Here is a 26,605-nt window from a genome sequence, read left to right as displayed (position 1 = left end):
CGGGTGTATACTTTAAACTAATGATTTTATATTTTGCTTCCGTTTGAAAATTGCCCTTGAGACGTGCACTAAAAAGTGGCCCATTTCTGTACCCACATGAGATGTGGAACGCCGGGTAACTGTTCAGCCCATTTTATCAATTTACCTCCAAGACAAGGTAGGTAAAAAAGTGGAGAATGTTATCACACTGGCAAACAGTGGTGTGCCCATTTGCTGCTGGCACGTCTTGCGAGCGTGCCTCATCAACAGAGCAACAACACACGACACCCACACAGCAGCCAGAGAATCAAAATATAAAACTTTTACTCGCAATCCTCATTCTAGAAGGCACACACGGGCGAGAGTCAATAGTCGCGTGGCTGTGTCTAGCGCCGCTGCTTTGCGCAGTGCAACGAGCACAGCCCGGGACTGATGGAGCTAGTGGCGGTGTCCACAACTTTCCAAGGTGAAGGAAAAAAAACAAAAAGTTTGCGCGGCAAGCTTCAGCAGCACAGGCTCGCATACTATGCACACACACACAGACATACACTTGCACGCACTAGAAGGGGGAAAAAAAAACAAGGGTGAGCAGACGGGCTGCCACTCTCCTTTCATCCTTGCAGTTACCCCAGTCCGGTGTCGCGATCATCGTCCTTGGCAAATTAGCATGGTACTTGACCTGCAAGTGCTCGATCTGGCACTTTGCATAGTGGGGCTTCCATCAAAAGATTCGTTCTTACTCAATGACAGTTCATCGATGAGCTCACGAGAGAAGCAACAGCCTTTTTTTTCCCAGCACTATCCACACTTCCTTCTGATGAAGGCAGCACAGCGTGGCCACCTCAAAGCGCTATTGCAACCAAGTGCCCCTGACCTTGCCTAGCCTGGGCTTTGAGTTAGATGTTCAATTCATGCATATCTCGCGGTAGTCTTGAAGCCTCTGCTGCCAGTGGTCATTAGTGGGGCGTTCAATCTTCAGAACGATGGATGTGGCACGCACTACGAATGATTCATCATTGCAACCGTGCCCAGCCTTTTGCCTCCTTAGTGGTTATTTCAAGTTTTGGGTTGGACGCAGAGCAAATCAGACTGTTGAACACCATCCACATTCCATCTGTTAAAGAGCAACAACGTAACCCGAAGCTGCATAGTTGGCTTGGTGACACCCACCGTCGATGCACTGCGGGGCGTCGGCGATGACGACGATTGTTCGGTTCTCGATTGAAAGGCTTGCACAGCAACAGCTGCCCGCGACAACTTGCTCAGAAAGCACTATTGCCAGCAAAAAAAGGCTGGACTTTCGAGTCCAAGTTCTCTAGAACATGCTCGGGCAATGCCAGTGCCAAGCCCTTGCCATGCTCTCCAACTTATCTTTTGCTCGCTACTTCTCGCACATTTGAAACACCTCACACTTCACAGTTACACATATCTCTGGTTGGGGACTCAGGTTGGCAGTCTGAAGATGGTTCAGGAGCACAAGTAAATGAAAGATGAAAAAAAAAAAAAAAACTCGGTGCTTCCGTGAAACAAGGCCCATGCTTATGCATTACAGCCAGGTTTGAAGACGATGGCCGCTGAACAAGAATTGCCGATGACAACGTTGCTGGCACGGCTCAAGCTCGTAACGATTGCAGCAATTTGAGCTTCGAGTCCAGCATGGTCCCTAGCTCCTTGAGCGAGTCTGCATAGCTCTGCTCGATCCTCTGCCGCACCTGCTTGCTCAATTCCTCGGTTCCCTGCAGTTGGATGGAACGGTTGGTGTAAGCTTTAGCTAACAACACTGCGGTCTCAAAATCTTATTAAAAAGACCTTTGTACTTACAACAGTACACACGCAATGAGAGGTTCACACATAGCTAATTTTTCTCCATGGTTTACATTGACCTTTGAATTCAATGCCCTGTGAGACAGCGTCTACAAAACCAGTGTCGTTTTATCAGTGTGAATATTTCCGATAACGAAAGTGATTGTGTGCCAGTTAGGGTAAGTGCACTTGCAGGAGCACGAAGCTCACCATATTAGTAGCATTGACGACTGAGCTTGTGGGTGCATTTCACTGTTGGTTCTGGAAAGTGCTGCATGATGAGACAAGAACATATGCCTACGTACTGTATGTTCTTGTCTCGTCGTCTAGCGCTTCTCAGAACCAACGCTCAACATATCAAATAAGGAGGTGAATGGTAGTTCGACATACATGTAGTAAATCGCTATACTTTTTGTCTGGCATTTTTAAATGGATGCTAGAACTGTACATCGTAGCCAATAAATTCAATACATCCAAGCCCTACTGTAAAAATATTTGGTGTACTTGGCCATCCTGAACGTACACTTGCGGCACAATGCTAAATCGGGCAGGATGACTGCTGTCAATGTTGTTTATTATTACGTCTCTCAACCATGGCCTTGACTTGACTGACCAAGATCGGAGAGAAAAAAAAGGATGTCATTTCCTTGTTCCTTGCACATACAAAGGAATTGTTTAGCCAAGAACTGTTTAAAATGTTCAAGTGAGACACCAAGAACAAACACTGTTCTTACATGAAATCAAGAGTTTGACGAAAACTCGTCTGGCTGGAAACGCGTATGGTAGGGAAGGCCTTGAAACTGTAATTACACAGTATCACTCTACGCTCATGCAAGGATAGACTGTTCGGTGAGTTCATAATTCATGAGAAAGAAAATTGGTGTGAAAGAACGATAGATGATACAGTGGCATCTGACAAGACTCTTCTTACATCCTCTTACATCGATTTCCTTCGTCAAAGCTCGTGCAAATTAGCGATGCCCAACAACAGAAACGACTGATATTGCACCTGAACGTCAAGCAGAAACCAACCTGAAGGAATGGCTCCTCGTGGTCAAGGTTTAGGGATGCCATGATGTTTGCTAGCATGTCTGCGGGTGCCTGTGACACCACGGTCTGGAGGTCTGCGGCTGCCGACTCCAGCTCACCCACTAGTGTGATGAAGCACTTTGCTGAAGCCTGCAAAGCACGTCCAGTTGGCAGGCCCCATTTGTAACGATACTGACCCACATCAAGGACTAGTGGTACTTTTCGTGGTGCCATTCAAAACACAATTGCCATTGGAGCATGGCATCACCAAGATGTCTCAATAGACCATTTTCAAGCACACGAGCGCCACCAGCGGACGCGCAAGCGCTCATGGGAAAAGTGTGTACGCCGCAGCAGCCGCCGCGACGAGTGTGCGGGCCTCGTGCTGTCGCTTTGCGCTTGCGCCGTGCCAGGACATCTTAGACGCAGTGAATTTGGCAAGGTGCAACATGTGACTGCGCAATTCAATCACGAACTTCAGTGCTTAGCTGCGACGGCCTCTCGACGATTTCCATCTGTCCCACTGTTGCACCAGCTGAGCGGCTCAGAAGCGGCACCTTTTACTTATTATTTTTTTTGCGCCGGTGCGCCTTACGGCATAAATGAACAAAAAAAACACAACTCTGTTGCCTGTGAAGTGTAGGAGCGGTGTATGATTCGCAGATGCATTTAATTGGAATCAGCGTCTATCGACGTCGTGTAGTCGGCATTTGAGGAAATGAGATACATTCACTGCGTCGCTCGCTCCATATATGTAAAGAACGATAACTGCCTACTAACCTTCGTTGGTACTATAATTACAGGTTGGAATAATACTTAGAACAAAGAAAGAAAACAGCAGTACAAGGAAGAAAACGCACAAACCATCTAGCACTAACCCACAACTGAAAGTTCATTAAAAAAAAGCATATATACAAAAATGGAGGTGCATTGCGCATGCCATAATGAGGCAGAAATAGTCAAAGAACCAAGGCGCGTGTTCACGGTCGATTAATAAAGTTGAATTCCTTGTGTTTTAATGACTGAGATGGCTGACTGACACATCATGTCGCGTTATTTGTGACATGATATGCCTCCAAATTTCTCGCGTTGTCTGATTAGGTTGATGGTACAAAATTACTGTGCTTTCGAAGATGCGATTACATTTGCATAACTGACATAGCGATGTAAGATGACACGGCTCCATTAAATGAATTTCGACGCTCGCTGAGGCGCATGTTAATACATCGACCAGTCTGGCCAATGTACATGTGGACACAAGAAAGAGAAATTTGTGGTGAACTCCTACACAATTGACGAAACAATTGGCATGTCTCTGACCGCATTTTTCTTTGCCCCCTGCAGAACCCTGGCGACATTAATGCGACTAAGCTTATTTGGGGCGGCAAACACAACCTTCACCCCCACATCGCTTCCCTAAATTCTTCAGGCCATGCGACTTCTTATAAATATGTGGAATAACTGCAATATTTCTAGTTTCTTCATTATTCACGGATGGAAGACGTCCGTATTAATCTTTCTTTGCCATGAGAACCGATTTTCGGAAACCGATGCAACGATACGCAGGATATCCCGCCTCTTTAAGGCGATCACTTTGCAGCTGGAAACTATTGCTCATCTTATGTGCGCAAGTTTTTTTCCAATGCCGTGCGTAACCATGACATCACGACTCCTCGTTTAACAATATTCTAATGCAACGACGCGAAATTAAACACCGATTTCGCTGAACGTGGACTATACTGCCCGCAGACATGATCCGCAGTGAAACTTAAAGGCATGAATCAAGAAACTGCCAATTATCAGAGTAAGGCATCTCGCAAGTGAATTCTAGTCCCATCCCTTTTCCTTTTTCTTTAAACACGTTTAGAATGTGCTCACTTCTTTGTGCATCGCGTGACTTGTCAATTAAAATCAAATAAACATCTTATATCTGAACACCATAAGACCTCTACAGTTTGGTTAAAACCGGTCACAAGCCGCTATGGCATTAAATGCCATAGCGGCTTGTGAACAAGTAATCATTGAATAAATACGAATTCGGTGTTCCAGCTCACATTGCTCACGATAGCACGTTGTGACTGCATGTATCGGCACGTGATAACTCGCATGCCGCTTAACTGCTACATCCGGTATACATCCGCACGGTAACACCTACACTGACTGCATCATTCCTTTCGCATTTCATGCGTAGAGATACGTGCAGGTGCGTTCAGACGTGTAGTATTTAGGATTTAATGATAGTCAGCCATCAGCGACGCGTTTTTTTCGTTTGGTGCTCCCACAGCGCCAATGAGCAGCGAGCGACGGAACAACCGGCGAGCTTGCCGTACACACTTTTCCCATAGTGCTTCGCGCGCCCGCGGGGGGTTCTGGGATTGCTTGAAAATGGTCTATTGGAGCCATTCAAAACACAATTGAGACATCTTGGTGATGCCATGCACTGGGATATCGTAACAATGCCTCCAGCTTGCAATTCAATAATTCAGTCCCCAAGATCAGCAGAAAACAATGGCTTTAGTTAGATCCACTGCCAATGTCACTAAGTAAAACCTCTTTGAAGCGACGCAGTGAAGCCTAATGTGAACTACTGACCCTGAATAATGCTCAAACCACCAATCTGAGAGTGGTGAAACTGCAGCTTATCGTATTTCTGCCTTTTCTGCACGTCTTTTGTACCACTTTAACAATTCTAACGCTTTCCTCTAGGTCAGGGGCCAACACCCAGCCCAAAGACCCTTTGCTAGCGGCCCGCCACGGCTCGGCGCTACATCGACAGGCTGCTAGGGTCTTGGCTGGAAGTATAACACATGTATAACACCTGTTCACATGTATAACACATGTATAACACATGTATAACACCTACATGTATAACACCTGTTCTGCTTGTAAAGATGAACAAGTTCGGTTGAGGGTGAACACCCGCGACTGACCATGAAGATTGCCTCCGCGCAAAATGTTAATGTGGGCATTTTATCTCTCATCTCAGCTAAATGTTGGCAGGCATCAAGTCAGTGTGTTTAGAACTTTAGCTGTCATCTTGTGCTTCATAAGGAATGAAGTTTTATGACTGCTAAATGGTACCCACATTTTTCTTTCCCAAGATACACAGACGTGACTACTTCAAGCATTTTTTTTACGTGGGACACCCCATGCCGTCACCATTTGTTGAAATATAACCGTGGAACAAAAATTATATTTCAAATTTGGCGTCTCCAGATTTTAGTCGTTCTGGAGAGAAGCATCGAAATGTTTCTCGAGTGCCGACATCAAATCTCCTTCAGAAATGATATAAGAGATATGGGAGAGGCCTTCTTTTAAATGGCAGCGTATCGTTAGTTGCCATTGAAAAAAGCCCCCTCCCCCCTAACCTTCTTCCCTGTCCTGGCCCTTGTGAGACTAAATATCGCGAAGGTGAGTTCAAGACCCCTGCTCCAGGTCCACCTCAAAAAGAATCTGACCCCCACGAGAGGTTCAAGTAAGGGAAGAATGCAGTGACATTCTAAATGTAACGATGTTTCTGAGTTAAAGTAAATACATCCTACCGCATTAAACCAAAAAATCCCCAACATTTTAGAAAAAGAAACCGAGGCACAAGGACACCAGTTTATCCAATGTTATTTTTTCCTCGTTAGTGCCTATTTGCACCCCTCTCTGTACAGCAATGCCTTCTACATCGCGATGGTGCTGTTTACCTCGTCTATGGAGCTGGCCTCTTTCGTCTTCTTTTTGCCCTTCTTCGCAACCGCCTGACGTGAAGGCCTCGCTAATGAGCTGCCGATCACTGCCACCAGGCTGCACCAGCCAATCACCTGGGCAAGAATAAAAACTGCTCGACACTCGCTCACACACACATGCACGCACAAATTAAGACATACATAACATTCCAACAGGCTGCCAGTATGGCAAAAACACAAAAGACCTCAGCCATCCAAATGATCCCTTTCACCACTCCATTGCATATTACGAGCCGCCGCCGAATCATTAGTGTTGCTTTTTCAGAAGCCTGCCAAGAATGAGCACGAAAATAAACACCAGAAGTAAGATACTATTTGCCCGCAAATTGCAACTACAGCTCACGTATGGAAGGATACTTATGCGAGTAGCACTCTTAGTGAAGTCAGGATCGTCAGTCGGGTCTCTATGCTTAGTACCGAAAAGCTGTACGACCTCTCGCAGCACACTATGGCGTTGGCCGCACCGTGAGTTGAGGGGCATGGTTAACCTTACAAGAACAGGCCATGGTGTGCACTAACGACCAAGCTGCAATGACAGAGATGAGGATTTGTTGCAACTACGTTTTAACTGTCAGTACTTTTAAAACAGAGTATATATTCACGAGGTCCCACCGCGTACTACAATACCCAGTAGGCAGTTTCTACCTGAATTTTTCAGTGCTCGGCCTAAAATGTGTGCGCGATATCGCGACTATGGCGATCCCCCAACACGGCAGTGTGCAGTGCAGCGGCTGCAAAGGCAGGGCAGGGTAAGTGAAAGATTTCATTTTTTTTTCTTTTTCAGAAACCAGGGTTATAACATGGTGGTGTGCAAATCATGCAAGGGTGCAAACCACACGAGTGTATACAGTCCTCATGGTCTTACCAAGAGCCACCAGCAGCCCGAAGGTACTTAATTAACTACAACCATAATGACGGCCAAACAACTGGCTCGAACTTTTGTGCGACAGCATGAGAGAAAAGCACTTGTCCCATCTCTCTCTTTCCATGTCATCATATTTACTGCGCGTGCCTATCACGGGCAAGCTCCCACTAACCCGATTTGCCTTCCCCTGTGTTGTGTGTTGGCTGCTAACAACACTGAGCTGTTACGACTAATCAATGTGGCATTGCATGGTTCCTTGCAACATACACATGTCAAGAAGACAGCAGAAACGTAGAAATGTCATTACTGGATAATACTAGGGGCAGCATGCGAATGAATCTTTAAAGTGAATCAAATACAAATCGAATAGCGATCACGGCAAATCGAATATGAATAAAAATCGAATAATATTTGAATAGTTTTCGAATAGTAAGGCAATCATTTCAAAGATATTCCTAGAATTTCATAACATTTTATTCGAAACAAATACTCACAAACTTCGAAAATGAAACATGAGCGTCACTTTTAACTGATGGAACATATGACAATTATGTAAAGTGAGGTGCGCTCGTATACGGCAGCAAGAATAGTTTAGAAACTTTGTAACTGTCCCAAAAAAACTAAACAAATTTTCATGAATCAATAATATCATTATGAATCTCATGATGATGATAATAGATTGAAGACACTCTCGCTTCGGTAACGCCAGGGTTTTAAAGCAGAAACGCCTTCATCTGGTGATCAATACGGCATCGATAGTCCGATAGAAGCACCTTGGTAATTCAGTAATTAAAACAAGAAAAACTGATCCCCCGCTGTTCAAACATTTTATTCCTATGGGGTTTTCCCATCAGTGCTTATTATTCAAAAGAAATGAAAGCTTGCACTCGGCCGCGCAATGCTTCAGACACAGCAAAGCTGGCCGAGCATGGCGCCCCTCGTACTCTGCTTTCCGGTAGGCTGGATCCTGACGCAGAGCTCACACACGTGCAGCATTCCACTAACGGTGGTTGGCCGTATCTTCTCGTCGTCTCTTGTTCCCCCTTTCCCTGGCCGCGTATTCTGGATGTGCTCGTCGCTGCCATTGCTGTTCTCGCACAACAGGCCTCGCTTCACGGTGCACTGCTGCTTCTTCGGGAGTGCGTACTTTCTTTGTGCGTCCCATGGCTGTATCTGATCAAGTGGCAGAACTCGGTTGCGCGAGGTGTCTCCGTCGCTGGGCGTCGCTTAGCGATAGCAGCTGCGTGGTTGTCGCTACTGCGCATGCGTGGCTTGGCATGACGTCGCGAGGTTATGCGAGGCGTTCTAGCAGCTGCAGTGTCGCTGATTGCCATGGCTACGACACGGCTGGCTTTTCGTGAAACGTGCACGTTTTAACGGTGACTTAAAGAGCTTCGCTCTTAAAAGTACAGTAGACTCTCATTGAAGGAAACCTGAACAGAGCAGGAAAATATGTTCCATTTAACAGGAGTTCCGTTTACTGAGAGATGAACAGGGGTGCGGAATACAAGTACGAAACCCATCGTATCAGTGGCAGCTGTTCCATTTAAGCAGCAGCTCCGTTTTTAAGAGATTTCCATTTACTGAGAGTCTACTGTATTTGGTATTTCGAATATGCATTATTTCGTTCGAGTTCCGAGTCAAATAGAACACTACTCGGTTTGTTACTTGAACTTTTTGAATATTCATACACCCCTGTTGGATACTTTTCATGCAAGTCTCTGTGTTGGCTGCTAACAGCTGTGGGCTAAAAAAAATGAGGTTCAGTGCATCACGGCCATACAAACACACACCACTTGACGCGCAAGTACAGTTTTCAAAACTTTCATCGCACTATCCGTACCACAACTGCACCACTACAACAGAGGTACGAACAAGACTGCACCACAGCATCCTGCTGCATTACCTCCGTCGCATTGGTGACTGCTTCAAGGAAGACACTTGTGGACTGCAGGCTGTCAACCTTGAGATCCCTGACCTTGGAAACCATACCTGTGCAGTCACAAACAGAGAAGTAAAGAATAAGTTAATTAACCAGCAATTGCACTCATGCTTTCAGTTGTTAAAGTAAGTTGTAAGCATAGTCACAAATTTTTGGAGCCATTACTATTTACGGTCATGCAATGTCAGGTCAAAGAAGGGCACGCTTTTTCGTGGGTTTAAATAATCTCTCAGCCAGTTGCCAATGGCTTGCCAGCTGTGTAAAGGCTGGCTTATGACACCAAACACTGCCCGGCCATGGTGGCTTGGTGGCAGCTATGTGTAGCACTGCGGAGCATGACTGCACGAGCTCGGTTCTTGTTTGTTTTTAGAGATGGGTAACAGCGCAAGATGCAGGACCAGAGAGCGAACGAACAAAGTACCTTGTCTTGCATCTTGTAATGTCACTTTTTTTTAATATAAAGATTATGTAACAATGGCCCAACTTTGCACTCTATTACAATTTGATTCCCAGCCATGGCGGCTACAACTGGATGGATGCGGAATGTTAAAGTAATTGCTAAAGAACCACAACGTCACAATTAAGCCGGTGTCCCCCGCTACACCGTGCCTTGTAATCAAATCATAGCTTTGGCACATAATACAGTGAAATCTCGGTATAACGAACTTCAGGGGACCGCGGAAAAATGTTCGTTATTCTGAAAGGTCGTTATAACGAAAGCCCAAAAATTGACCATAACAATAGAATTTAAGTAACGCAAACGTCCTACCTTTGCAACGGTACCTCCTTGAACTCGTTTCTCACAACAATGCACACGTGAACGTCACACAAGGCACGTTTATTTGAAATAGTCCGTGCCGTGACCGTTTTTTGACGGGTGCAGCACAAACTCTGCGTCACGAACGATTCTAGACCGTCCGCATTTTTTTAGCGCCGCTTCGGTCGCTGTTCTGCTTTTTTCTATGAATAAGCGGAGTTTTCTCAAGTAGTCCAACGCATCTGTGGCCGACACGGATCGTCGCGATCTTCGGGTGCTACCTTGACATCGTCGTCCATGTCATCGCTACAGTCCTTGAAGGCCCAAATGCATGCACGCGAGTTTTGAGCGACGGCCGACAGGATTTGCTGTCGCGGAGGGCCATCCATCGCCGTCGCTTGTCGCGTCGCAGGTTTCTGGAAAGCCAGAAAACATGCCAGAAAACATCGCTTGTCGCCCGGAAGTGAGCATGACGATGTCGGCAAAATGGCGGCATCTCTGACCCTCGCTTCGGTTGCAATTTGCTCGTGATGCTTCCAATCGGCGCGTACTTCAAGGAATGCAAGTTATAGACTACCTTTTTTACAGCCCCATCTCACGCGGAGAGCGAGGCAGCGGCCGTATTTTGTCGTTACTATTGATCGACGGTTCGTTTTGATGTTTCGGTGGTAGCTTGCTGCATTGGTGGTAGCTTGCTGCAATGTCAACATCGTCGTCGTGTGAGGTAGCCCTTTTCCCTGCGAAGCAACGATGTAAGGCGCTGCGGCTTTTTTTAAACGTTTTATGACAGCAATAGGAGACGTTGTCGAGATGCGCCTCGTGGACTAACCTCAACATAACGCGGTTTGCAAAGTGCGACGTAGCGTAGGCAGCGTACGCTTCCGGGCGCCCAGCAGATACTACTGTCGCGGTTAAACATAAGATTGCGAAAAAAGAGTCACGAAACGCTTTTATGGCATCCTTATCTCAAACAAGACAATAATAAATTTGGCATGTTGTCATTCATCTACTCTGTAATTCTTTTTCGTAATTTGCCTGCGCGCACGCAAGTTTTCAATCGAGCAACCGTGACACTTCGTTGGGTTCTCCGTCGTGGTTCTCCCGTCGCGACAGCGCGACGGAGCCCGTTCGTCACAGCCGCCTTCGCTCGAAAGTCGCGTGCAATGCATGTGGTTGGGCCTTTACAAAACCTGATGCGTTGTTGCCTCCGCAACGGAGGGGAAAAAAAAAAGTTCTCCGCCCGCGTCTTTCTCCTCTCGCGCCATCTCAGGTTTTTGCGGGAGGGCGTCCACTCTTCGCGCTGCGTCGTCTGCTACCTTACAGCTCCGACTGCCATGACCGATACACTGAAATCTAAGAATCCTCGCATTTCGGGATATAAGTTCGTAGTACTGAGGTGTTGTTAAGATTACACGGGAATTAAATAACGATCGTTATTCTGAAATGTTCGTTATTCTGAAGTTCGTAGTAGTGAAATATTTTTACATTGAAACTATAAGCAGTCGGCACGGGATTTCTTAAAAGTTCGTTAATTTGAAATGTTCGTTAATGTGGTGTTCGTTGTAACGAGGTTTGACTGTACACCACAATTTAACCTTCTTAAAAATGACACCATAGGCAAAAGTGAATATGCTGCTTCATCCTATCGAGGATCATATCGAGGTTTGAGTGTACATAGAAGAGAAATTTGGGTGAGTTGGCAGTAAATAAACACACAGCCAAAAGGCCAGTTGCAAGCTGCATCATAAAGCAGGTTACAGGAATGCATTTAACACAGAGTAAACAAAACAGGAGTCTCCCAGGAAAATTGGGAGAGATGGCAGGTGTGTAAATGTTTGGATGATTCATATAAAATGGCTCAGAAGCTCAGTAGGAGTTTCTTTTCCTCTTGTTCTCGTCCTATGCACTTGGAGACATCGAACATGTTTGCAGCTTGTTGCACACACTTGCCAAGCACTATAACGTGACGGGAACAATTAGAATGAGTTCGACACCAATGGCAGCACTCACTTTTGACTAGAGGGACCAGGCTATCCCCGACTTTGATTTCGGCACTGGCTGGGGCCTCCATGCTCAGCTCTGCGAGAGACAAGCACACAAGAGTGCAGGAATGCTCGACAATACTAGGGTGCTTGCAAAGGTGGCAACACGATTTCATGGTTCACTGCAGCTTCTGCAGCAAAATAATTAAATGCCTATCAAAGGCTCCCAGGGCCCAGAGAAAACATTTCTTAATGATTATATCATAATACCTGAGAGCATGAAAGAAAGATCATTTGTACAACTAGCAAATATTTTTTTTATTGGACGTGAAGTACAGAAGTGCCTGCTAAGCCTTTGTCCCATACATAAAGCACAGTTTGCTTTTAACATCATAACGTAAAAAGAAATGTAGACATGACTCTCAATATGAAAACATGCGCAAGAGACAAACCCTAGCACGTGCACCCAGAACACTGTCTTTGAGTAGTAAACATTAGATTTTTCGGGCTGGCTTGGGATTGCGAAGTCATCTAAAAAATTGGGCAGTCTGGCGGTGCCATGAAATCCTCCCAAGCATGTCTCAAAAATCGACAGTTGACTGTATGACCAATGCTGCCATTATTCGGACAAGTGTGCCATGCAGAAGCAAGCAGAAACAAATTATCACAAGGGCCGCCTGTCTGCAGTGCACGCAAAAGGGAGAAAAAAAAAAAAAACCCAAGTTAGCCATTGCTCTTAAACAGTATGAAGAGATCGGGGATCCCCCGTCCTCGCTTACAGTACCAGCAACCAGTATTGTGCAGTGCAACAGAGTTGGCCTTCGTACCTTCGTTGACCTTGTATAGATCCACAACCCACTTGAAGGCAGCAAGCAGTACCCGCAGGCAGCCACCCGATACAAAGGCGCCCAAGCGACCAGGCTGAGGACACAGCACTGGGTAGGGCTGCACAACACATACAGGACAGGGCTTAGTGAATCTGTTCTCCTGAACTCATTGAAAAAGTACTGACGCAAAATTTTGGAGGCGAGATAAGTTGTAGGATAGATATGTGTGGATACACACGCATCATCTACGAAATGTCAACAGATAACATAGCCTAGAACCTATTTAAAATCAATTTTGAAGTGCGTGTCGCGCCACTGCATGTGAAACGCGCCTTTGGTTTTCGACATAAATAACAAGCACCCCCTGCATCACAAGTTTGTGTTGGCTGCCACGATCCTTGCGAGCGCTCTTTCCTAGCAGACCTTTTCCAACGGAAAGAGGGGGCAGACTTGCACGGAAGTACAAAGGCTGACGTCCTTGCCTCAGCACTGCATTTTTGGGGAGTCACGCATATTTACGTCTCAGAGGGGATTATATAGCAGCACCCATGAAGCCTTTGTTGAAAAGTGTTGTCAACGCGGTGCTCATGTGCACGCAGTTTTGTGTGATCACATAGCCACCAATGTTTACATGAAAACCACTCTGGGTCCTGCCTCACTCGGCGCTCTCTGAAGCCAAACCTGCGACTAGGCGCCACAAAAGCGTCTCGAAATAATAAACCATTGTGTGCTCGAACAAACGAGCTTTTGAGCTGTGATTAGTGGGTAGTTAGCTACTTATTGCAACAGAAAAAACAAGATGCAAGATTTTTGTGTCAGTACTCCTTTGAAAACAACATTCTTTAGCAATAACTACTAAGAGTGATTGAATGTAATGACTGAAAGCAACACAGCTTTTGCACAGGTCACATTGAATATATCAGGCATATAAGTACGTAAGATAACCAAGGTATCTGATGCACTGCCCTTATGGGGGAATTTCGCCAAAACTGAAATAATAATTGTCCGGGTTTTATGTCTCAAAACTACGATATGATTACGAAGGACACTGCAGTAGAGGCATCAGAAAATTTCGACCACCTGGGGTTCTTTTAATGTGCACCTGCATCTAGGTACACGGGCCGGGGATTCCATCCCGCGACCTTTGGGACAGCATTCGAGCACCATAACCACCAGACCACCGTGGTGGGTTCACCAGAACTGAGCTAAGCTGTCGTAAAACTTGCGACATTACATAATTGGGAGGCGCATAACCGGGATTTCACTCTATATGGAAGTCATGTCAAGGCCAGACAGACCAAAGTGGGGCACACTAAGCCAAGAAATGCACGTGCATTAAAAAACCCCGTATCTGAATGGGCACGGGCCAAGTCGCCAACAAGCCAATGCTGCCAACCTATATGCAGAATTTCAACGCATCACTCTCCCTCTTTCCTTTCTTTCCTCTCCGTCTTTCAGTCTCCCCCATCCTGTCCCCATGTGTAGGGTAGCAAACTGTTTGTCCTAAACTGGTCAACCTCCCTGCCCTTTGCTTGTCTACTATTTCTTCTTCTTCTTCAACGCATCGTGTAATGGTGAGCAGACTAAGGTAACCTGCCTGCGGGGGTGAAGGTAGGGTATCTGCTTCCAGAGCCACCTCATGCAACGAATCCAGGAGAGAAGTAGCCACGCCCAGCGGGCCACCCGTCCCACCAGCACCGGGTGCTCGCTCCCCGTTGGCCAGAGGCCGCTCGTTGTCGCTGCCCACATAGTCGCCACCTGCCCGTGCCGACGGAGTCTGCTGTGGTGCCAGCAGCGGCTGCTGGGAGCTCAGCTGGTGGCAGGCAGCCAGCAGGCGAAGCAGCAGGTTCCGCACGCGCAGCCACACCACCTGCGCATCCGAGTAGATGGACTAACAGATTAGGAAGCTGGGATATTTAACGTACACTTCGGAGTAGCATTTTTACCACTGTATTCAGAAACTCGCCTTAACTTGAAGCGACGACCTGACTTGGTCAAATTCGCCTCACGACAGCACATGACTTCAAACTGGCCAAGACAGCCATTGCATATAATAGATTCTCCAAGCGCCTTCCTTCGTCAAGTCTACATTTGCTCAGAATGCGGCACTGCTGGGTTCGAGATTATGATACTAACTCGAACTACATATCTTTATTGTTTTCCAAAAAAGTAAAGATAGCCAAGAAACCAATCAAATGCAGTGTTTTGGCCATTCAGGATGTGGAAAGCGAAGGAATAACACTCAATGTGGTGTAATCCAGCATCCACAAATAGACACTACGTCATAGCCTATGTCATTTCATATGGCAAACTCCAATAGCACTTGGCCGTTTCCTTCGAGAAACAATATCATGAAAGGTGGCATTCGTGATTAGCTCCAGCAATACACCATTGCTACAGTGCGCTGCCGGAGCTAATCACGGAGGCCACGGTATGAATTTATTGGGTTTCCTTTGATGCGCAACCACGGCCTCAGCACTTGGCAAAAAGTGCATGTCTCCTAATGTGGCCTCACAGGTTTAGCATGCAAAATGAAACGCTAATAGCCTATCCGCAAGGCTGTGTCTGCGGTGGTAGGTTGCGTCTCTCTCACACGCTGCTATTCTTCAGCTTCAAAGGCAATTAAGACTTGGTTTACAAGCAGACTTGATGGAGTAAAGCTTGCTGCAAGGTCACGCTTTTAGTCAAGGCGCATTTCTGAAACGTGTTTACACTGTCTTGTAGCAGTGGCAAGTCAAGTTCAAGTAAGTTAGGACGCATTTCTCAATCCAAGGGTTAGTCCATCTGTATACACAATACCCGACAACTGCAGATGTGAATGGCAGCAAGAATGCTAGCAGTGGCCACATGTGGCACTATGTTAACTCAACAGCATGAGAAACGCTTTGCATCAGCTGTCAATAAATTTTTGTTCCAACTACACAAATTCCAAAGGCTTCACTTTTTTCTTGTGTTCTTATGAGACAAAGAAAGAGTGGGCTTGCCTCTTCCTGCCTTGTCCGCTCCAGGTACTCGTCCAGCAGTTTTCTATGGAAATAGGAGTGGTTGATGTGACATAGTGCCAGAAAAACAAAAAGTAGAATGCCATGCAAGAAGCTCATCTGGACACTCTACAGTGTAATTTCATTAAATAGACCTTTAAGGGACTGGGAAAGTATGTTTCACTTAACAGTAGTTTAGTTTGGTGTGAAAGATGTACCGTTGAGGACTCAGCAACCAAATACAAAACCAATCAAACTCGAGGAAGCCGTTCTTCGTTTAAGTCATTTCTGTTTACCAATATTCTATCGTATTATCAAATCAAAATTGCTTCTGGCACGCAGTGAGATTTATCGAGACAATGTTTTTTTTTTTTTTTTCAGCGCTTTCATTATAACAATGGTTTACTGTAACAACTGAAATGACAAAACACCATCTCCAGCTGCAAAGATAAAAACCAGTGATTGTTGTCAAAGGAATCTGGTTAACAGTACAAACTTTTAAAGCTTTGCAACTCATAGAAATTTTAAGTGGAAACTTGAAAGCGAATAACCATAATCAGTGAAATACAAAAAACTGGAATGCATTCCAAGTCGCTTCCAGCAATGCGTCCTACTAATGTTGGACATATCAAGGAGTATATGTCCTGTCAAACATCACGAAAGCTCATAGATGTTGAGCGAAAGGTGGTGAGGCTAACTGGATGACAGACATCCAATACTCACAAGTGCATGACTACAGCTAGACGTTTGTTACTTGCATTGGAAGTAGAGAAACAAAAGAGCTCAAAGAAAAAACACTAAACTAAAAGGAAAACAATGAGACAAACAGGCTGGCATGGGTAGTTTATGGCGAGTTGTCTGACACAAGACTTCAGAGCGACTGACCTCCGGGTGGCGCCCCATTCTCGGAAAATCCTGACGTCCCGGTTGTCCGTCAGCGCACTCCACTCCGTCTTGTCTGCAAGAGATTGCAGAAGCGGAGTTACAGCTTGTGCGAGTTTCCGCAGTGCACGAAGAAATGCAGTGAAGTGATCACAGACCCAGATGATATCAGGGTTGCCAGGCTTGGTTACACTGCGTCAATTCGCCTACATTTTTTTTGGCCGGTGGAGGCAGAAAAAGTCTTGGTTACTTGGCTACTTCACTACTTTCTTGTTCCCTCAATTTGAACCGAAATATCAATATCTTCTAACGTTGCAGCGACTGATGTTCCGAGTATGCGGTGTTCGACCAAGGTGTTTCCAGGTTCTAAAATTGAATTTGGCACTTGCATTACATAAAAGAAAATACTATTCAATACATGGCTATGACTAGGGGGGGAAGACTGCTGTATGGGGCCTCATTTTAGAGTCCACCTATTGCTGAACGAGACCTTAAACAGTAATTCAGTGATGCTACCGAGGACTTCCGATTTGGAGCAATTTTTGGAGCAGCAAAATTTCCGTTCTGGAGCACTTTGGAGCAGGAAAAATTTTCATCTTGGAGCACTCTGGAGCAGATAATTTTGCATCTGGGAGCACTCTGGAGCAGCAAATTTTCCATCCTGGAGTGCACTACAGAAGCATATTGCATTAACATTCAAGCACCTGAAAATTATTATGGGGCTCTTATGAAGGCTAGAAATATTTGGAATCATTGCAATTCTCACGAAAAAAATCATCTCAGGAGAACTCCATACTTCACTCGCTAATGAAAAAATAGAGAGAAATAGATTAAAAGGAAGAGGCAGGGAGGTTAACCTGGTGCGAGTGACCGGTTTGCTACCCTGCACAGGGGTGGGGATATAGAGGTCGGAGAGAGGACAGAGAGAGAGGGAGATAAAATAAAAACAAAGCAAAAAAATGCACACATGCACACACATGCAGGACGTCCTATCAGAGCCGTTGCGATAGACCGGTTGAACGCAGAAAGCGCATTAGCGCCTGCACAGCCTTCTTCTGTGACGTGAAGTCCTGTCGGTGGCGCAGGATTCTTTCTTCCGAAAGAGTTCAGTCGTCCAGTTTATCAAGCGCGTTGCAAAGCGACTGTCTTTGCGAACAGTACTGTGGACAGTCGCACAGAATATGCTCAATCGTTTCATCACTTCCGCAGTGGTCACAAGCTGCGGTGTCGGCCATTCCTATGCGGAACGCCTACGCGTAGGTAAACGCGAAACACAACCATAACCTGCAAAAAATAAGGACTCATGCAGTTGAGTGTTCTGGATTAACCTCTTCGGCGATTATTTTCGACACTAGCAAATAAACAGAATACCGGATCAATAAAATTGCAATTGATGAAATAAAACTCTAAATACATCTATGTGGTTATCAGCAGACGTGGTAGACAAACTCCGTGATGTACAGCAGTGGCTCAATGCCAGTGCCACACTGTCCCTAATGCATTCCCCTAAGAAAACTCCAAGGCGAAAGCCAGGTTCTTTTTCTTCTCGATCGACGGGTTGATTCTCCCACTCCCTCTCTGCAAGCTTTCTGCACCTCACATGGTTTTGCACTACCTCCTTGATCGGTGCACCGATCACGGAAGCAGTGTAAAGCGACGATGTCATGTGATTACACCATCACGTGACATCACGATATATGACGCCATGTTGGCGTCACAAGTTTTGACGATGTATGACGTGATGATGACGACATCACGATTATTTTTATTGCGATAGCAATTATATGGACAGTCTCGGCTGGATTTTGCCGTCGCCGTCGCCGTCGCCGCCGTCATGCTCCGTATATGTATAAGTATGTATATATATATAAAGGCCCCAAAGAAAAATAACTCAGAAAAATGCTTCCGAAGCGCGGAATCGAACCAGGGACTTCTTGCTCCGCAGCGAGCGGCGCTATCCACTACGCCACGAAACGCAGATCCTCCACGTAGCTAACGGCGAGCGTTATATACACACCATTTAGCGCTGGACGGACTCAGAGACAGAAGGCGATATTAAGCGTTTCTTCATTACCAGCGAGGTGGCGCTAGGAGCCCGACGGGCGCATTTAAAATGTCGTCGGCGAGCTCGCTCGCTTCTTCTTCTTATATTTGCGCATGGGAGAAGCTTGCCCTTCCGCTGTCTGCTCGCGCGGTTTTCTCGTGGCGCGGGGTAGAGGAATGTTTCACGCTTTCACCGTGATGTGCGCGCTCATGTTACGGCGCGTACGAATGTCACTCGAGCTCAGGGACGCCGCTAAACGAACAAACAAAAGATGAGCGCGAAATATCAAGTGTCACAGCTCGACACTTGAAGCACGCTAGTTTCCTTCGCTGCTTCGGCCGCCTTTGCAACAGAAGCGCTGTTCAAACTGAGAGTATCCATTGGCGAGCCTCACTTCGTATAGCATTAGTTCCTTGCTATCGCATTCATTGCTTCACCCTTGCGGCGAAACTGTGACTTTTTTACATCAATCGAACGCCGCCGACGGTCAATTTTCGTGTTTGAGAAAGCATCTAAGGCTTTCGCATTATTATTGCATATTGAAAGTTAACAGCCTGGCCGTTAACAACCTGGCCTTACATACCAAACTGTCCTGCACCATGTCACCTTTGAGCCATGCGCGAAACGGCTTCGCTTATCATCCACTTCACAGCTCCTTGATTTTTTTTTAAATTTTTATTGTGATAGCAATTATATGGACACTCTAGGCGTATTTTTACGGTCGCTGTTGCCGTAATTTTCCGTATAAAGTCCAAATTAATAACATCACCACGCGCATTCTAGCTGCGGGTAAAAGCTCGCGAGCGCTGGTGACGAACGTGGCTGAAGCGCAGATTAAACTAGCCGGCCGTCTGTCTCCGTCGCACGGAGCGGGCCTGCCGTCGATTGCTCATCAAACATAGAGGAAACGCCCCGCCCGTCTTTCGTAAGGAGCATGAAGGGACGCCAGGGGAGCAGAGGGGGGGGGCAACCGCATCGTTCGAAAGGCACTGTCGCTTGCGCGCGCGCGCGCTATCTCGAGGCATCAGGAGACGGCTCGTAAACTTGCTGTGCTCTCAACGCTTACTTCGCGTTTAGAGAAATCAGAGCACGAAAACGCTTCGGTTTCTGGAGCGGCCATATCCCCTTAAACCAGCGTTTTGTTGAGTTACGCGAGATCGGATCCAAAAGAGTTAGCTGCTAGCCTTACTTCGTTTAACAATACAATTTGTTGATATCGCATTCATTGCTTAGCCCTTAAGCGAAACTGAGTTTTTTTAACCATCAGCTATTGACCCTCGAACGCGAGGGGCGGACGTGTAACATGGCGCAGCCGCTTCACTGTGGGCCGTCAGCGACGGGCCCGCTACAGCTGCGCATTTGCGGCTGTTCCGACCAGGAGATATGCTTTTATTAATCAGATGACATTTTTAAAAAAGCAAGCAAAATATTCTAATTGGAACTCTCGCTCGTGAGCTCGAAAGGGCAGGGCCTTTTAGGGGGTATTTACCGCAGAGTGATTACAAACTCAGATGTGCTGGTGGAAGGAATTATGAAAAAGCTCTTCTGGATGAAGATCCATGGATAAAGTATATCTGAGGAAAAGTGTCAACGCGTTCCCACCGTTCGCGTGCTCTTCCATAAACGCGAAGCAAGGAAAATCCGATATTGTTCCATATCTACTGCTAGCGATCCCAAATTTCATTCCGCGATGTCCAGAAACAGAAGTGACAGAAATTTTAGCGGCACGCATGTAGTTATTACTGAACATTGCTTTCCTTACGTGCCGTGCGACGCTTGGAACGAGCTATCAGCAGCGTTTCTGGAACAGACGACGTCCGCCGATGAATCGCTGTCCCACTTTCTCGCTACCGATAGGCCTAGACGTCACGAGCCTCTGCGGAGAGCGCATTTTGCTGTAGAACCGACTTGCAGAACAGAAGCTGCGTCGGCACCGTGCATGGCATTGTGGCTTACTCGGGACGCACGCACGAGCGCTATTTATTCAGCGGAATAATTCTTGGTCCATGGTTGCGACTTTGGCAGCCCCAAAATCAAGCTGCATATGTTCTGAAGCGCCGGCGGTGCGACTGCCGGTGATAGACGCCCCCAAACCCGAGACTTTGGCGCAGTTTGGCGCAATTTTCGTCGATATTATCAGGATGGCGCAGTAAATATAATTTGGCGCACTTTGGCGCAGTTGGCGCAGGAGTGGAATCACTGGGTAATTGGAAGTGAACAGGACAACTGAAAGCGCTCTGCATCCATCACACTCTGCACTCTTTGACATTAGAAACAGGATATCTGATGAACTGTCTGTTTTTTCTTAGAATCAGGCACAGACTGTGACTCAGATATTTCAACTGCTCGAACTTCGTCGTCATGCGAGAAATGATTGCAAAAGCGTCTACAATTTACGCTTCAACGGCAGCTGTGATTTTGAGCACACTCATACAGTACTCATATTTGCTGTCACCACAAACTTGGTACTTCTAGCCCTTTTAAGAAAAGTCGCGCAAGACACGTGTAGAGAGTGATTTTGGCAACAGTGCAGAAAACTTCGTCATCCTGCACAAAATGATTGCTTAACTAAAAAATTTATGCTTTAATCTCAGCAATTATGATCTTGAAGGGTTCCTGCTGTACTAATTTACATCTTCACCAAAAGGCTCTTGCACTTCATTCAAATAACAACATCACAGTTGTTTTCGCAAATGCATGGCTACTTTTTCGGCTAGTTTTTCCAATTTCTTGACTACCTTTTGTCTTTTCGACCTGGCAACCTCGGACGGAATCTTATCTGCATAAATTTTCATTTTTCCCTACCTGGATAAAAGGTTAAAACGGGCGAAGCACGCAGCAACAGTATCGTGCAAGGCAATGGACTGAAAGAAACACGAGACAACCCATGCATGCGTACAAGAAACGTACCATTGACGGGATCAATTTCCATGCTCATCAGCATCTGCTTCAGAGTTTCTTGGCTGCATTGTTTGATGAATGAAAAGAAAAAAAAGAACAGTGTTAACAAAGAGAGCAGCGTGAATGTTTGCTAGCAGGCTCTCAGTCAGCATTTTAGCAACGGAAAGATCCTCTAGGTCATTATTAAAAAAATTCACTCTCCTCACCTATGTTTTTTGTCATTTAATTCTGAAGTGTTGGTAAGACAGCTTCAATGGCTTTTTAGTGATAGCGCAAATGACTCCAGTCTCCAGTGCTAGAGATAGGCATGTTGATGTTTCTTGTCGTAAGCGAACCAGGAAAAATGCTACACTTGATGCCGATTCATAAAATGATGAAGCGAAAGTCAAATTTGTAAACTTTACTAAAAACTTAGGAGGGTTGGCAGGTATGCTTGTATGTTTAGATGTTAGTGTTTTTCTCCGAGTTACGCGACATGCAACTGCCATTGATCAACGAAATAACATGGACTATTGCGTATTCTCACCTCTTAGCCTCAAGCAACAGTTCTAAGATCATCTTGTCAGCAGTCAGCAGAGCAAAGTGGAGAGAGTTGTTCAGCCGCTCACGAAACCTCATCATCTCCTGAATCTGCAAGGCAATGCAGACATTCCATATTCAACTCTTCATGCTCCCAGGCCTTTGACTTTCAAGTGTTGCAGAGTTGCACGGAGCGAAGTTCCATGACAAAGTTCGCGCATAAAAAAATGCGGCCGGACTTGCCGCCATGCTGCACCAGCCTCCATGCGATGATCCAACACTGAATGCCGCTGAGCCACTGTCAATGTGGGCAGCATGCTGTGCCATTATAGTGGGGGCAGTTGTCGATCCAGACTGCCCACAGCAACTCATAGCATGCATCAACGGAAAAAAAAAAGCTGTGGTTGCATGTTCACTTGGTGTGGGGAAACTTGTCGTACTAAAAAAACACGTGGGAACGCAAAAAAAAAAAAAAAGCGCCAACGCCATCAATCCCAGCATGCAGCTGCCGGAAGTGGTGCCTCCCGATTGATTGGGGCAGGTTGCTTCGTGCTCAATGCTTCCAGCAGCGGGCAAAAATATCTGGTCCTGGTGGACCGCTGCCGTGTGTTCAAATTTTGGACTCCAGCCCCTGAACGAAGCTTGCCGCTTGGACACCGAAAATTTGCTCCATGAGGTTCGCGCTTTATTGATTTGGAGTAATAAAGTTCCAGAATTATGTAAGACTTCATTTTTTTTTTAAAAAGTGATTAGTAGCAATGTCTTCAATACACATGTTGTGATCTGCATGCAACACACCATCGTATTAACAGATCATTTATAAAAAAGGGAATAAATTGTGTACTATTGACAACTTCTAACCTGTTTACGTCAGCGATATAAAGGCTGCCGAAGTTTAGTGAACACCAGAAGTTGAGAACTTGGCCGATTGAAAGACTTATTTTTATTCTTAATTGAGGTACTCCAATAAACACTGCGTAAACTCCAGAAAAAGAAGGCATGCGTAAACCCACAAAGCTCAATATTAAAATTTTTTAGTATGTTTTACATTGCAACGATGCCACTGGCACACAAAAGAAAACCTCCACAATGGCTTGACTAAAGAAATGCAACCCATGTCACAGTTGCCACATTACGTCAATGAGAGTACTCAGTGTTCATTGAGCTGGATTTCTCTAACTAGCCGCCTTGGAGGTCTACCTGAAGAGAGAGTAGAGGTGTGCTTCTCAAATACCACACTCTTGAAAGAACCACTTAGAAAAATCGTTATTAAGTGCAATGCCTGTTTCAGTCAGGTGGGCGCTTGCTGCAAAAAACAAGCTTCAAGTCGCAGCACGCTTCAAGCAGCAACCAACACGCTTCAAGCAGCAACCATCTGTCCAACTCTACTCACCTTTGTGAAGGAGCCATATTTGTAGCAGGCAATGAGGTAGTCTGTAGTCTGCAATAACAACAGTAAGAAAACATTATCTAACAGGTCTTTTTGATTCGCCCATCCTGCGCTGCCCAGGAAAGCCCGATAAACTCATCTATATACAGTGAAAACACAATACAGTAAAACCTCGGTGATACGATCACGGCTCGTACGAATTTCGGGGTGATACGAATTTTTCTGTGGTCCCGGCCAGGGCCCACCAGCCTGTAATGTATTCGAGTGCGGTTGTTGCGAACCGATTTTCACCCCGCGACGTTTGATACAAACGTACGCTAGCACACAGGTACGAACAGGTGCTGCCCGCGCTGTCGCGGAAGACGCGGCGGGTGCGGGCATGCGCGCTGCGCGACCGTCAACGGTGCGTCGTTACCTCCGAGATTGTACGCGCGAATGTTGGCAGCCTTCATGCGCCTTCGCGTTTAGATTACAGATGGCGTTGACGACGCGTTTCATTTTTTTTTTCCAGCGCGTTGACACGTGCTGCCGTGCTCGAGCCGTTAGCGTCTTTGTACTGTGTTAACACCTGCCTGCCACATCGATGCAAGTCATGTCCTCGCAGTCAGACGTTCTATGAAACAAGAGTGAAACTTGTGCTGCGGGTCCATCAAGAAGTCCCATGAAAGGTGGACGAAGACTCCAAGAGACGAAGCGGATGGTCTTGGCGAAGGAGCTAGGCCTCGCAACGTACGCGCACACATGCCAACTCTCCAGTTTGCACGAGACACTCCTGGATTTTGAGCAAACCTTCGATTGTGCGGGCACAGCCGTAGATCTCCCGAAAAGAACTCCAAACAGTACTGCGATAAGAAGGTAACAGCAATAAAGGACAGCGATTCTAAAATTTTCTGGCCTTCCAATCTATTGCGTGCAATACGCCTCTTAAAGTCACTTTCGCCGCAGTACTTTGATGTCATGCAGAAAATCATAGTAAGATTATGAAGGGGCTACCAGTGGTCACGGGTCACAACAGATCTGGTTCATTGATTACACACACGCACACTCACCGTATATTTACGAGTACAAATATGATCGTTGACGTCTAAAAACTTTACTGCCAATCATTTAGAGCTGTTCATGACGTCGGTGCGGACCTGGGATACACCAAGTCAAAATGTATGCCAACTTTCTTTTGCCACATACTAATTTTCCATGTTTTCTGGTGATACGAATTTCGGATGATACGAATATTTTCAGTAACCCCGCGAGATTCGTATCACCGAGGTTTTACTGTACAATAACCTCGATTTCAGAAAATCTGCCATGTTACTACTTCAATCTCCCAATCTCAGAGTCACAGACCGTGTATTTGTTTTCATGATTTAGCGAGGCAACTTCGTGCTGCAGTTTTGAAATTGATGAAATCTACCAAAACAAACTATTCTCGTTTTCTAATCTTAACTCCATTCAAAAGCCGTGAATTTCTTTTCTCCATTTAGTGAAGTACAGTGAAACCTCGGTGATACGAATTTCACGGGACCATCAAAAATATTCGTATCATCCGAAATTCGTATCACCAGAAAGCATTAAAAATTAGCATGCGACAAATGAAAGCTGGCATACATTTTCATTTATTGTTTTTCAGGGCCGCAGCAATGTCAGGAAGAACCGTGAATGATCGTCAGTTAATTTTTTAGGTGTCAGCAATCATACCAGCACTCGTGCGGTTCGTGGTGCGTATTTAATTAATGAACCAGGTGCATTGTGACCCGCGGCAGCAGTAGCCCCTTCCAAATTTTAGTATGCCTTTTTGCATGACAGCGGAGTGCTGCAGCGAAAGTAACAAAAGAAGCGCTTTGACGCGATGGATCAAGGCCACAAAATTACAGAACCACTGTCCTGTGTTCTGATTTTGTTATCGCGGAGGTGTTGGGGATGTTTTTTGGGAGATCTACGGTTGTGCCCGCACAAGTGCGACTTCAACGGTCGCGTGTGTTGACATTGTGAGGCCTGACTCTTTCGCCCAGAACGTCCCCCCCTTCTTTCGGTCCTCGTCCACCTTTCATAGGATGTCTGATGCACGAGGCAGGCACGTGTAAACACAGCACAACGACAGCAGCCCGCGTCGACGCGTTAGGAAAAAAAGAAGCATGGCGCTAATGTCCTCTGTAATCTAAACGCGAAGGCACACAGAGGCACATAAGAGCCTTAGAGATTCGCACACACAATCTCAGAGGCCGTGACGAGTCTCTGAAGGTTTATTCGGACCGTAAGAGAAGTGTTTTTCTTATACCGTGATCCTGATGATTTGGCGGTACGGCGCGCATGCCCACGCTTGCGTTCCCGCGCTCGCACCTGCTTGGCGCGTCTTCCGCGACAGCACTTCCTCGTACCAGGGCGGTAGCGTACGTTCGTATCAAACGTCGCAGGATGAAAATCGGTTCGCAACATTCGTACTCCATTACACTGCAGGCCAATGGGCCTTGACCAGGACTAACGAAAAATTCGTATCACCCCGAAATTCGTATGAGCGGCGATCGTATCACCGAGGTTTCACTGTAGATTTGTGCTGAAGTTTCCATTTAATGAAATCGTCATGCACTGCACACACGAAACTGGTTGTGCTGACTAGCAAATGAAAGGTTGATAAACATTGGTGGAGATAAGCTACTTGTTGGTGGCTATTGTTGCAGTAAAGGCAGCAAGGATTTGTCAACAGACAAAGACGACAACTCACGTATGTCTGTTTCAGTGCTTGTGCAGAAGAAGGAATGATTAGAAGGTGCTGCCACTTACGTCTTTGAAGTTACCAGTGAAGAGCTTCAGTGCAATGTTCATGTTGGCATTGGCTGCCTGGAAATGGCCTGCCTTCAGGAACACCGGTGTGACCAGGTAGCTGGCAAGAAGAAAGCAAGCCAAGATACCGTATAAACGCGTGTAAGTGCCGCACCCGTGTAAGGGCCGCACCCCGTTTTTTTGAAGTGCATA

The 26,605-nt window shown here is 46.1% G+C and overlaps 1 protein-coding gene across 1 annotated transcript in view; it reads right to left on the bottom strand.

Annotated features, from left to right (window-relative positions):
- Window positions 1–286: 286 nt before the first annotated feature.
- Window positions 287–26,605, bottom strand: part of LOC119390502 (N-alpha-acetyltransferase 25, NatB auxiliary subunit) — a 66,768-nt gene continuing 40,449 nt past the window's right edge. Inside the window, exons 15-27 of the mRNA XM_049415292.1 lie at window positions 26,414–26,513; window positions 23,639–23,686; window positions 22,253–22,356; window positions 21,736–21,788; window positions 16,785–16,857; window positions 15,840–15,945; window positions 14,516–14,788; window positions 12,919–13,078; window positions 12,120–12,188; window positions 9,317–9,402; window positions 6,504–6,620; window positions 2,815–2,961; window positions 287–1,715 (exon numbers count right to left, since the gene is read on the bottom strand). Coding sequence (XP_049271249.1) covers window positions 1,593–1,715; window positions 2,815–2,961; window positions 6,504–6,620; window positions 9,317–9,402; window positions 12,120–12,188; window positions 12,919–13,078; window positions 14,516–14,788; window positions 15,840–15,945; window positions 16,785–16,857; window positions 21,736–21,788; window positions 22,253–22,356; window positions 23,639–23,686; window positions 26,414–26,513 — 1,459 coding nt within the window. The 3' untranslated portion in view covers window positions 287–1,592. The remainder of the gene's footprint in view (window positions 1,716–2,814; window positions 2,962–6,503; window positions 6,621–9,316; window positions 9,403–12,119; window positions 12,189–12,918; window positions 13,079–14,515; window positions 14,789–15,839; window positions 15,946–16,784; window positions 16,858–21,735; window positions 21,789–22,252; window positions 22,357–23,638; window positions 23,687–26,413; window positions 26,514–26,605) is intronic.

The sequence above is a fragment of the Rhipicephalus sanguineus genome, chromosome 4 (genome assembly GCF_013339695.2).
Source record: "Rhipicephalus sanguineus isolate Rsan-2018 chromosome 4, BIME_Rsan_1.4, whole genome shotgun sequence".
Classification (NCBI taxonomy): domain Eukaryota; kingdom Metazoa; phylum Arthropoda; class Arachnida; order Ixodida; family Ixodidae; genus Rhipicephalus; species Rhipicephalus sanguineus.
The sequence above is the reverse complement of the archived record's forward strand: the minus strand, read 5'-3'. Positions and strand labels throughout refer to the sequence as shown.